The 13505-nt window shown below is 47.5% G+C and overlaps 1 protein-coding gene across 4 annotated transcripts in view; it reads left to right on the top strand.

Annotated features, from left to right (window-relative positions):
* DAAM1 (dishevelled associated activator of morphogenesis 1) overlaps positions 1-13505 on the top strand; it is a 75811-nt gene that overhangs the window by 26466 nt on the left and 35840 nt on the right. For all 4 annotated transcript variants that reach the window (XM_031066152.1, XM_014311863.2, XM_031066151.1 and 1 more), the window contains one exon: positions 7437-7526. In XM_031066152.1, the coding sequence (XP_030922012.1) occupies positions 7437-7526 (90 nt within the window). The remainder of the gene's footprint in view (positions 1-7436; positions 7527-13505) is intronic.

Below are 13505 nucleotides of genomic sequence, written 5' to 3'. Positions count from 1 at the left end.
GAAGAGGCTGTGCCTGCCTTGTATCCATGTGCAGATACCAGTGGAAGCTGTCCGTGCTGCTGTAGCATCTGCTGTTGGCAGAGGCTGGGTGTTCCTCAGCGTGGGAACATCACCAAGGTCAGCTTTTGGCAGCTGAGGCTTTTGCAGCCCTGCAGGGAGGATCCTGCCTGAGTGCCCAGTGATCCCAATTCCCATGAACTCCAGTGTTCCAATCAATACCATTATTTACAGGGATCAGCTTCCCTTTCCCAACCACACGAACATCTCTAATCCAGTCTATGCCTGCTTGCAGGTGACATCTGCTGGGTGTCAGACCCTGAAATCATAGAAATGGTTTGGGTTGGAAGGGACCTTAAAGATCATTCCAGCTCCCTGCCATGGACTGGGACACCTTCTACCAGACCAGGGTGCTCCAAGTCTCATCCAGCCTTGGTCAGAAGTATCCTTCTCTCAGGGTGACTCTGCTTTGCACCTAAATAAGCTCTTAAAAATGCTGTTAGGATTCCAGGTGTGACTAAAGCCAGGCCTGTGGGGGATGAGGACTTGTCCCATCCATTTCCATCCTCTGCTGCTCCATCAGCATCAGGCTACAGCTGGCTTCTGCTTCCCATGGCTGCATTCTCCAGTTCCCACAACCACAGTGGTATCTCTTGGGATACTTTCAGGATTAAGTTGGTGTGGGGCTTTGTAACCTCTGATTCCACCCAGCCCCTTTTGAAACCCTTCCCAGAGCATTGTGTGGGGAAACCTTGGCACGGTTTAGCCCCAGACCAGCCATCCACAGTTTTCCTACCTGAGCATCCCTGTCAGGCAGAGGACATCTGGAGCCACTCTTGACTTGATTTCCAGCTTGAGCAGCTCCCTGGGATGCCAGCAGCAGCAGCAGTGTAAAATCTGACTGAAAATGGGAGCTGCTGCTTGGGTTCTGTAAAGAAGTCCACATTTTAAACCTTACTTATTTGCCAGCTCTGTGCTTTATGGTAGGAGGTGCTCCCACCAAAGGACAGCCATCCCCAGCTCTGGTTGATTGGATTGAATCCACCTGAGCTGTCACAGTAGTGGATAATAGGCTGAGACATATTTTTGTTGTTTTTTTCAGGGTGTATGTACAATTGTGTGGAAAAAGCACTCTGGTAGTGCATCTGCAGGGCTTCTGGATCTGAGAGTGCTCTGCAGGGTGAAACTGTGTAGATCAATAACTCAGGCTGGAAAAGTACCCTGGGTTAATTAAAATGGGAGAAAGGTTTTCCAGATGAGGTCTATGAAAAGGTCACAGGAGGCTGAGCTCAATAAATAACATTTAAAAAAAGTGTACATGAGGTTGTATATATATATATATATATTTAACAAAAAAGGAGAAACTAAGTGGATACCTCTCTTAAAATACACTAATATTGAAATATGAGCAGCTTTGAAACCTTTAGCCTATTAAAATAATTATTGAATTAAAATATTAAAGCATTACATGCTGTCTGCCTCAGTTAGGTGTCTGAACTGATGGGAACATGAATCAGCTGCAGCTGGAGTTTATTGAAGGGCTAAATCAGCTATTGATGGCCATAATCTTTCCTGCAGGAGGAGGAAGGAATATATATTTCATTTGTGTCTGTCCAGTGTGCTCAGGTCAATAACTGAGCAGGGTGGATTGGGGTCTTTCTGATACTAGGAAGAAAAATTAATTGTGGGAGGAGGTTAACTAGGCATGAGCACTTCCAAGTGCTTCTGTGATTCCTTGTTGCTGCTACTCATTCATTTAGCTGTAAGCAATTTGCTTTATTCAGGAAATTCATAAAGGCAAAATGAATAATAATCTTTTATCTGTTATGCTTATTCATTAAAAATATGAATAGTTGATTTTTTTGTTCATGTTCTGTAATTGCAGCTGCAAGTTGTCATGGAGAAATTAAAAATACGCAGTGATAATATTAGCAGGGGTTGGCTTGTCTGAGGAGTTGTTTTTAAGCTCTCAGGGTACTGTAGCTGCAAAGAAGTGTGCTGAGGAGGAGGCATTTTTATTAGTGATAATAAAAACAAAAGACTTTAAAAAAACCCCCTGAGATAAATCTGCATACACTGAGAACTGCAGTTGCCTAAATAAAGCTGCAGCTGGAGGAGCACAGGGTGGCTGTGGAGGCAGGGGGCTGTTTGTAACAGCCACTGGTTAATAAGGATTAATATGCTTTTTTTTTTTTCCCAAGAAAACAGCTTACAAGGAAAATAAGGAGCTGAGTGGGGTGTGCTCTGAGGCAGGGGTTTGCTGAAGGCAGCAGGGCCAGCAGTGGAAGCAGCAGCAGCTGCTCCGGCCACAGGGGCAGCGGAAAAACAAGGGATGCGGAATGGGGGGAAAAATGCTGATTGCCATTTCCCCTGAGACCACAGCCTTCTGGGATAAATCACATTGATGAACTTGGAGAAGAATGCCTGGAAGAGAGTGAAAAAGCAATATGACCCCTGAGAAAGGAAGGCGGTGCAGGCTTCAACAGGCCGTTATTTATGGACTTTTTAATTCTCATGCTGGACCCCTTAATGCCAAACATTGCCAAAAAGTTTACACTTGGTATTTTCCTTCTATTTTTTTCAAAATTTTTGGACAATCTTGGATCTCTCTGCTTCATTTGATGATGCAAGAGATCTCAACATGCTGTAGCCCCACTTACAGAAGTTTCTAAACTCTCTGCATCCATCCACCAGGAGTAAATTCACTTGCTGTTTATTATGTTGGTCATTTATTGATCCAGTGACATCTTTCTGTATGTGTGTGCATATAAATATAAAAAGAAATAGCAATATGAATATATACACACAGATATATATAAAACATATATATGTGCACACCTGTATGTGTAAGTAAATCCAGAGAGAGAGAAGTTCTGGATGCCTCATCCCTGGAAGTTTTAAAACCTGGTTGGATGGGACATGGAGCAGCTTGATCTAGTGTGTGGCATCCCTGCTCACAGGGAATGTGTTAAAACTAGCTGATCTCTATGGTCCTACCCAAAACAAGCTTTTCTATCATTCTATAAACATATATATGTGTGTTTATACAAATGCAGCACAAACCAGCAAATTTTAAATAATCATTTCAGTTACAGCAATGGGTGACCCCCACTAAACTTACACAATTTATCAACCAGAAAGGTACATTGGATGTAAAGGTTTTTAATCTTCTTTTCTTACAACCTGTAAGGATATTTTGGAGTTGCAGACCCCTCTATTGGAAGTTGTTCCTTATTTAATCTCTACTCCCCAGGTGCTTCATGCAGAATGTTTGATGGCACGAAGGACCTGTGGGAGGGATGGGAAGAACCCATGCTGATCATGCTGTGGTCTTGTGGACATGGGTGGGCAGCATTTGGGCTCCCCCAGCTCCAGGAACCCATCCTGGAGGTCATTCCTGAAGTCAGGAGATTTGCAGCGTGCTGCTGTCTCCCTCCTGTTGCCCCCACTAAGTAAAGCTGCAGCTGGAGGAGCTTTCAATGCCCTCAGTCTGTGGAAGGTGCTCATTGAAACATGGCACGAGTGACGTGGCAGGGACAGGAGTTTGTCTCAAAGGACTGTGCTGCGAGTCTGAGGTTGGACTTGATGCTTTTCCTGCTGGGAGGGTTGAACATTTCCTCCAGTGGTTTGTTGGCTTTGCCTTCAGGAGGTGGTGGGAGATGGCAGTGGCTACCAACCGGAGAGGTGTGACATCTCCCTCCTTGCAGATGCTCAAAAAGCCATCTGTACGTGGCCCTGCTTGACCAGGGGGGTTGATTGCCCACAGGGCACCTCACAGCATTGAGCTTGGGGAGGTGCAGGCCATGGGGACATCTGTCCCTGAGTGCTGCTGTGTGTCCTCCAAGGCAGAGCTGGGGACCACTTGTTGCTTGTCTGGCTCGCAGGGTTGTGCTCACCATGTGCTGAGCTGAGCCACACATTTCTCAGGTAGCTTTAGGTGACATCTCACCTTCAGTGGAGCTCGTGCTGTGCTCACAGAGAGGGGGTGAGGTTTGCTTGGCTGAGGTGGAGAGCTGTCAGCAGAACACACAGCATGGAAGTGTTGTACCTCCTGGAAATAGCAAAATACACACTGAGAGTCAAAGCTTCCCTATGAGGTTTTTTTAAAAGCCGTATTCAGATGAAGATTTAATGTGGAAACCTGTTTCCTGATGTAAAGGTGAATAGTTTAGCTGTACAGGATAAATATTTAAGAGTAGCATATCTCTTTCCAGTAAAAACACTCCGGGCAGAGACTTCCTTTTGGTGGTAAAACGAGGCTGTTATTTTTTATGCCACTGACCTGATTCCAAAAAAAGTATTAAAAATAGTGAGGTTGGCAGATCCTGACACAGCAGGCAGCCAGGTGGAAGGGGCAGAGCTGTGAAAGGTGAGGGGTGAGGGCTCTGAGGGTGATGGACACCAACCCATGGTTGTCTTCTCACTCTTCAACAGCTGCCAGCATCACACGCTGTAGTGCGAGTGTGTGGATTGCAAATGGCCCATAAAATGAATTTCCAGTTAGAATCACCTAATTATCAAGCTCATGATTATTAATTGAGGGCCCATATGGGTGTGAGTTTCTGCACAGCTTCTCTGCCGTGCTGTGACTCCAGTTGATTGTTAAAGGCTTTGTGGGAGCTGCATTTCTACACCTATGAGTCCCCAGAAAACAGGTGCTGTTCCTGTCCTTTCTTGATCTTTTGGAGCTGGAAAGGGCAGGTTCTGAGCAGCCTGCACTGAGATGCACATCAGTGAGCCTAAGCAAAGGGCTGGAGGTGGCTGCAAGAATCCCCAAACACATAAAAACCAGCAAAGACCTGACTCTTCCCAGCTGAGTCACTGTTAGGGCTCTGAATTACAGTCCTCAGTCACTCTTTGATTAGGAGGATTTTCATATTCACCAGGTGCCACACAGCATTTACTCAAACACCTCTCCCAAGCATCCTGCAAGATATCATTAGGTAGGTGTTGTTGAGTGATGCAGGGCTGTGATGACTGAATGTGTTAGAGCTGAGGCATGATGAAATGTGCTGTGTGAGACTTAGAAGCATTTCTGCACCTTTTTTGGATGTGTTTGCGCGTTGTCATGTGCCAGCACCTACCTAGTATGTTCTTCTGTTTTGTCCCTTCTTGCTCCTGCTTAGGTTTCAGCTTGGTTTAGGTTTTTTTTTTCTTGTTAATAAATCTTCACATTTGCACAAGTTGTATTTTTAGGGTATGGGCATTTTGAAAGTTTCAGTAAATATTTTTCTAAGGACCTAAGTGCAGATGTGCATGGCTGGTGCTTTCAGGCCAGATTATCAGATTCACGTGGCCAGAAAGTGGGGTCACAGTGGGAGCAGTTTCCTGTGCTCTCTCAAACCCTCACCACAGAGGCAAATATTCATCAAGAGCCCTTTGTCCTCCCCCACACTCCCACATTTACTTTTCCAGTGAGGTGAATTTCAGCCAGGTCCCTGTGTGGGTGTCATCCTGTTGGTCACCTTTAGACTTCCAAAAAAGTGTTCAAGGCCAGGTTGTATGGGACCATGAGCAACCTGGTTTAGAGGGTGGAGAATGTTGATATTTAAGGTCTCTCCCAACCCAAACCATTCTGTAATTTCTATGAACTGAGGCTGAAGCAGAGCTTGGATGTTTGACTGGCTCATAGCCTGAGGAGACAACGGGGAAGTGCAGTTTTGATTTTGAGGCATGGAAGGGTGAGGAGACCTGCCCAAGGCTGGGGTGGAGGTTGGTTGATAGGGATCTCTGACCTCCCAGGCTGTAAGGACATGGCAATGTTTGAGCATGGCACTGGTTGGAGTAGTCCCTAGCCCAGGTGGGTGCAGGAGGATGAGATGTGTCTTGCACTGGGCTCAGGTTTTCTGTCGTCTCTTTTCCCCCAGTCTCTGTTGTAGCAGCATGGTTCTTTTCTGTTGTAAAGGTGTCCCAGTCTGCTTCCAGAGCTCCACCAGCATCAGCTCTGTGCAGCATGGTGGTTTGAAGATTTGGGGTAAAAAGGTCAGGGAAGAGGCAAAGCCTCCTCAATGAGTGTGTAATAGAAAAAACTCTGCAACAGCTTTCCTTTTGAGGAGTAATTTCAACAAGAAGAGAAATCAATCCCTGCAGTGCATAGATAAGCCTTTCTGAGATGTTTGGGACTGCTAGCAGCCCTCTGTCACTGGTTGTTGTGCTGGAGGGCCCCTGGGTTTGAGTTACAAGATAGCTCAAAGCTCCCTTCCTTGGCTGCTGGGTGCAATATGAGCTTGAATTATATCAGCTGAATTTCCTGGTGGCCTGTGGGCTTGCTGGTGCAGGGACCCATCTTTTGCCAGAGGCATCTTGCTCAGCCTTCCCCAAATGAGGCTTTGATTGGGGTACAGAAGCTGTTTTAGTTGCTGAGTGTTATTGTTGAGGCAGGGAAGCTTTGACAGCTCTCCATATGGGGTTTTTTTTGATTGCTGGAATTAAAAGTGTAATTTTTAATGGGGATCCTCTTACTTAAATCCACAGTCTGGGTGGGATGAGTTGGCTTGAAGCCATGGCAAGGCTTTCCTGTGACCTTCTGCAGCCTCTCAGTGCTGCCCCCAAACCCGTCCAGCACGAGGATTATCATCAGTGGGGGTGGTTTTAAGAGACACCCATGGCTCTAAGATCGATGTTGGCTTCAGCAACGAGCCTCCCAGCCCTGCCTGAATGTTTTATTTAGTTCCCTCATAAAAGCTTTGACCTACATCTAGCACCAGGAAGCGATGAGGCTTTGATAATGCTCGAGCATCCTGGCGGAGGGCACGCTGCTAAGAGAGCTTCCCAGTCAGAAATGGATGTGTGCTTTAAAACATCAGATAAACCAATAAAGGCTTCAGTCAGTAAACAGCTTTATCTCTGCCAGGCAGTACATGATGCAGTTTTGATGGGGAGGATGTACCTCTTTATGAACTGTAGGTATTAGGAAAAGAGCTTTCTATTTTTAGCTGGAGGAAAACAAAGCAAAAGCCAAACAGTTTTTGATGATAGGAGGTTGTCAGCATTGGAAATGGGCTGGACCACTCGGGGTGAGGTGCTCCAGTGAAGTAGTGATGATAAAAAGAAAGGTCCTGTTTGAATTTTTCTTTGCTGTGTGTCTTAGATGAGATTGCTCACCTGAAGCTGTCAGTGTGAGTCTTGTGGGCAGCCCTGATGGCTTCATGGGCGTCCTTTCCTAAACACTCACAGCCTTTAAAAGCAATGAAGGAGATGTCTGGGAGGGACAAGGCAGGGAGGTTTGCAGCCCCGAGTCAGGAGAAAGCAAGAGCAGGGTGAGGATTGGCATCATTGCCCTGACAAATCCAGAGCCACGGGGTGATGCTGTGGGGTCACTGCTGTGCCATGGTGTGACCCCACATTGATTTACACTGCTTGTCTGGGGGGCTGTGTCTGTGCCATCACCTGTGTGAGTACTCATGGTGCATGTTTTGTGTTTCTTTCCCCCTTTCCAGGATGAGCTTGACCTCACAGACAAGCACAGGGAGGCCATGTTTGCGCTGCCGGCGGAGAAGAAGTGGCAGATCTACTGCAGCAAGAAGAAAGTAAGAGACTTGTTGGGTGCTGAGCCTCTTCCCTCTCATGCAGGATGGGGAGGAGCTGGGGGGAAGGACACAGCTCTTTTGGGGTTCTAGGTGATATTTGGGGTGTCACAGAAATGGGCCTGTGTGACAGTGTTCACAGGGGTCCGAGGAGGAGGGAAGAGATGAGGATCTGACTCCATGTTTCAGAAGGCTTGATTTATTATTTTATGATACATATTACATTAAAACTATACTAAAAGAATAGAAGAAAGGATTTCATCAGAAGGCTAGCTAAGAATAGAAAAAGAAAGAATAAATAACAAAGGTTTGTGTCTCGGACAGAGTCTGAGCCAGCTGACTGTGATTGGCCATTAATTAGAAACAACCCCATGAGACCAATCACAGATGCACCTGTTGCATTCCACAGCAGCAGATAACCATTGTTTACATTTTGTTCCTGAGGCCTCTCAGCTTCTCAGGAGGAAAAATCCAAAGGAAAGGATTTTCCATAAAAGATGTCTGGGACAGGCCTGTTCCTGGAGTGACCCTGGGAGAAGAAAGTCTTTGGTCCCCAGCCCGTTCAGGCTGGAGAGAGTGTCCCCACAACCCACATGGGTGTCCCCACCCCCATGCTCATCCCTGCCAGCACATCAGGGCCCTGTGGAGCTCTCTGGGCACTGAGGTTGGCCTTGCAGGGGTGAGGGGCTGCTCACCACCTCCCTAGAGCCCCTCCCAGTACCTGAAGGGGCTTACAAAACAGAGGAGGACAAGCCTTGTAACAGGGGCTGTTGCAGTAGGACAAGGGGTAATGGTTTTAAGCTGGAGGTTTATTTAGGTCAGATTAAAGGAAGAAGGTTTTTGCAGTGAGGGTGTTGAAACACTGGCACACATTGCCCAGAGAAGCTGTGGATGCCCCATCCATGGAATTTTTTCAGGCTAGGTTGGGTGGAGTTTGGAGCAACCTGGTCTGGTGGCAGGTGTCCCTGCTGGCAGCAGGGCATTGGAACCAGCTGATCTTTAAGGTTCCTGCCGACCCAAACCATTCTGGGGTTCTGTTGATGCCATTGCCAGATTTGCCACAGTGCCCCTCACCTGCCTGCAGGGGTGGCTGGGCAGTGCTGGCACTCACTGCCCCTCTCAGAGGCTGCTCACTGCTGTAAACGTCTCTTTTCTCCTGCTGTAGCAATGGCACCAGATTTTCCATCCACATTTTAGGCCAAGAGCAGGCTTACCTTGCTCATGTAGGATTAAGTTTTAAGCCTCTCATAAATACCCCTGAAATCCCTGTATTATTGTTAGACAGAGGCCTGCCATGCCCCAGATTTAAATGGGAGGGGAGAAGGGATGTGAACAAATTACAGGCACTGCTCTGGATCAACAGGAGAATGGGCAGGGGATGCTGCTCCTCACTCCCTGGTGGATAAGCAGAGCCTGGCCCTGGTGTGTCTGGATAATGGGAGAGTTAAATCAAGCAAAGCCATGTAATTATTATTGTGAGTGCAGATTACATGCTATCTAATCTCCTGAGGAAGGGTTTAGATGGAGCTGATGGTGGCTCTTTATTGACCAATCAGGGCCAAGCTGTGTCGAGGCTCTGAAGAGTCACAAGTTTTTAATTAGTATCTTGTTAAGCCTTCTGTCTGTATCCTTTCTCTATTCTTTAGTATAGATATAATATAATATAATATAATATAATATAATATAATATAATATAATATAATATAATATAATATAATATAACATAACATAACATAACATAACATAACATAACATAACATAACATAACATAATATAATATTATATTATATTCCTATAACTATATATGTAAATATAAATATAATATACCTATAACTATATATCAATAAAAATATAAATGTAAATATAAATGTAACTATAGATATGTGCACACCTGTATGTATAAGTAAATCCAGAGAGAGAGAAGTTGTGGATGCCTCATCCCTGGAAATTTTAAATTAAATTTGAATTTTAAAATTTAAATTCAATTTAAAAATGAGCTGCAGAGCACATGTGCCACTGCTTGCTCTGATGGAGACAAATGCTTTTGAATTAAAAATGAGTGAGACCGTATCAGTGAAGGCTCCAGCCATGGAGGAAATGAGGAATGACATGGGCTGGAGAGCAGGTCTGTACACAGCAGGCTCTGGGCTGTCCTGCCCTGTGTGGTGATGGCTGGGGAGCAGCAGAAACACTGCTGGATATCCTGGCAGCTCGTGGTAAATCTCACTTGTGCTCCTGGGTATTTATGAGGCCAGATCACCCCCATGGCAGCCTGGCATTGAGCAGAGGGGCTGGATTCCAGCTGAGAGCAGTGTCTGCTTCTTGGGCAGGGCAAGGCTGGGGATGGGACAGTGGCCCCACCTCCCTGGAGTGGCAGTGATTTGGGGATGGGACAGTGGTCTCAGCTCCCTGGAGTGGCAGCAATTTGGGGATGGGACAGTGGTCCCAGCTCCCTGGAGTGGCAGCAATTTGGGGATGGGACAGTGGTCCCAGCTCCCTGGAGTGGCAGTGATTTGGGAAGTGCAGGGTGTGCCCCAAGCCTGTGTTTGACAGCAAATTGTTGCTTGAGATGCTTCTAACACCCAGTTTCACCTGGTGTGTCCCAGGGGGCTGGAAAAGGTGGACATCAGTGTCAGGCAGCTGCCTGATTACCAATAACTCAAAATTGTCCCCTGAGCAGTTTTTGCTCTTTACTCTGCTGCCACTTTGGCTGGCACTTCTGCTTTGCTGTTGGTGTCATCCACCACACTCAGCTCTCCAGAGCACATCCCAGATGTTGCTGTTTTATGTATTCCCATGACAGGCAAGATTTCATAAAAAGGAACCAAAAATGAGATATTTTTTTGCTGGGTTGTCCTGGAAAGAGACCTGACAGCCTTGGCAGCACCTGTTGAGAGGAAATAGGGGAAATCCAGCTGTCCCCCAGGCATGTTTCTTTCCCTGGAATGTTTCCCCCTGGCCTGCAGCCCTGGATCCTGGTTTCTCTGCCCTGCTAGCAGCTGGTTTTATCCCAGCCCACAGGCCTGGCTTGGCAGGGTGAAGGCTTTGTCCTCCCTGATGCTCCATCCATGGAGAGAGTGGGTTTGATCCCATCCTTTGGGGTTGCACTGCATGAACTCCTCGTGGTCCCAGCCCTCCTGCATCACCCTATGTCACTCAGGGGACAGACAGAGGGACAAAAAGCATCTCATGGTGGGGCTGCCCACTTCTGTCAGCAGCAGCCTGAGGAGGAGCTGAGCTCTGCACTGAATCCAGCAGCCCTGCAGTGCTGGGGTCAGGAGAGAGGTTTATAGATTATTCTCTGAAGTTGTCAGCCCCTCTGCTGCTGGGGTAAAGCAGGGAAATGCAAAGGCAGAGATGAAATCTGCTTTTAGGAGTGGTATTTCTGGACCATGACTCGTTTCATAGCTCATCCCAAAATATTGCACTCCCTGCTGGCCCCGCTCTCCAGGAGAGGATATTGCTAGGAAGTGCAGGGAGGAAGCAGGAGGGCTTCCAGATTTGCTGTTTCTTTGGCTGTGGGTTTGCCTCAGTGCAGGAGTGTGACTCAGGATGGCCTTTTTCCAGGGGGAGTTAATGATTAACCCTTGCTGCTTAGGATCTGTTTAAGCACAGGAGATTTGGCTCCTGACAGCCTATGCAGGTCATGCCAAGCTGTTAAAGCAGCTCAAAGGGTGGCTTTTATGAGCCTCAAAATACAGTACAGGCTGTTGGAAGCTCAGAATAAATAACCAGGTGGGAGGGATGGGTAGTGAAAAACAGCTGATGTGGATGCAGGGTTCTGCCCCTCTCCCTTTGGGTCCAGCTGAGCATTTCCAAAGCTGGAGCAGAGGAAAAATCACCTGCAGGGATGCCAAGGGATGCTGAGCTCTGTAAGCTTGTGCTGAAAACCCAGTGGCATCACCAACCCTGGCTGCATTGCTCTGAGCAGTGTGAAGCAAAGCTTGTGTCTAAAATTTCCTCAGGGGTCAGATAAAAACCTTTTGCACTAGGAAAAGGCAGCAGTGGTGATTTTTCAGGGGAAATGTGTAATAAATGAGTGATGTCTCTGCAGTCATCCTCTATTTCCCAGGCAGACAGCCTCTTTCCCCTCCAACTGCTCCTTCCACCCACTCCCTCCAGAGAGCTTTGCTTTCCAGCTCCTTCTTCCACTTGTCCTGCTCAGCCCTGCAGCTCCTTTTTGGGGTTTGCCTCCCATTTTTTCCTTCATTTAAAAAACATCAATCCCCCATATTTTTTTGCTGCAGTAGCCAGAACTAAGAGCAAAAGCTGACAGAGATGGCATGCAGGGGAGGGGAGGATAAATCAGCTGGGCATTTTGCCATGCTCCAGGGTCACCTGGGATGGATGAGAAGCATTTCATGACCTCTGACCATGCAGATAGACCTGCTGTTATTGCAGCAGCAGGTTGAAATACCATCTCAGGTGTCATTTGCTCAGGCTGACAGAGAGAAACTGCCTGTTTGCATGGCTGGGGATGTTTTTCACTGGGAAATGTTTATAGTTTTTATCTTTCAGGGTAAATTCCCCTTTTAGGTCCAATCACAACACACTTTTGTTTAAGCAAGGTTTTTCTCCCTTTCACCAGCCAAAAAATGCATCTGTTAGCAATCTTTTTTGGATTTTGAAGCAGAGCTTTTCAAACAATGAACCAGCTGACTACCAAAGGCATCTGGTCATGCTATATTTGCTTATGGGGAGCATAATTTTTAAACCCTGGGAAAAGTGTACAGGGGCACGTGTGTGTTTGTGGAGGAGAGGGCATAGCAAGTGTTAGCATATGGAAAAACCAGAGCAGGCTGGGCTGGGCTGGTTCAGACCCTGAGATCCCAGCTTGGGGAGAGTCTGATGAAATTCCAGCCCTTTGCAGCATGGCTCCATGGGGAAGCAGCTTTGGGTGCTGTTCCAGGGATACCTGGAGGGAGGAGGGAGCCTTGGGGGGGCTGTGGTGGGTTCAAACCTCCACCAGCACACTCCTGGCAAAGGCTGGGCCGTGTTGGTGGAGCTGGGCTGGATTTAAACATCTCCTAGAGGCTGCTTGGCTTTAAAACCCATCCATGCCACAGCCTGCTTCGTCTCCTCATCCAGGGGGATCATCCAGAGCACTCAGGGAGGGAGGGGTTGCCAAAATCCAGTGAGCTGCCACTGCTGCCAGCTTTCCCTTGCCCTGCTGTTATGGAGCAGCAAGGAGGGCTGGGGAGCACCGTGCAAAGTAAAAGTTATGTCAGGACAATGTGTAAAAATGAAGGGGGTGTTTCTGTTTTTGCAGCTGGTGCCAATTGAAGAGGGCTTGTTTTAATCCTTTCCTGGGGAGTTCTCCTGGGGCACACCAGCCTTGGAGGTGGTGCCAAGAGGGAGGTGAAGCACCAAAATAATAAATTGTTAAGGTTGGAAAGACCTCTGAGGTCGCTGAATCCAGCCCTTAAGCCAGTGCTGCCGTGTTCACCCTTAAACCATGGCCCCAAGTGCCACATCCCCACTTTCCTGAACACTTCAGGGATGGTGATTCCACCACTCCCTGGGCAGCCTGCTCCAGTGCCTGACCACATTTTTAATGGAGAAATTATTCCAGACACGCAATTCAAGCCTCCCCTGGCACAACCTGAGGCCATTCCCTCTTGTCCTGTCACTTGCTACCTTGGAGAAAAGCCACTGGTGGTGTCCCTGAGGGGCTCTGGGGCTTGCTGTGAGCCAGCCCTTTCCTTCCAGCCCTGTGGGATGTAGCCTGGTGTGTTGGACATCAGCTGGGTGGGGAGCTGAGCCAGCCACCATCAGTTATCCCAGAGCAGCTCCAGATCCAGTTATCCCAGAGCACCACCATGGTAGGGAAGCAGGCTGCTGGCTCAGGTGTGGCATCACCTGCAGGCTCAGGAGCTGTGAGATGCTGCCAGAAGCTGGCTTAGGAAGCAAAGCAGGTGTGACAAAGCACTGAGGAGCATCACAGGTGTGTTTGTCCCCACCACCATGGGGACATGCTGGGGG

This window comes from Geospiza fortis, unplaced genomic scaffold (assembly GCF_000277835.1).
Source record: "Geospiza fortis unplaced genomic scaffold, GeoFor_1.0 scaffold23, whole genome shotgun sequence".
Lineage (NCBI taxonomy): Eukaryota > Metazoa > Chordata > Aves > Passeriformes > Thraupidae > Geospiza > Geospiza fortis.
This window is presented reverse-complemented; position numbering and strand designations above follow the sequence as displayed.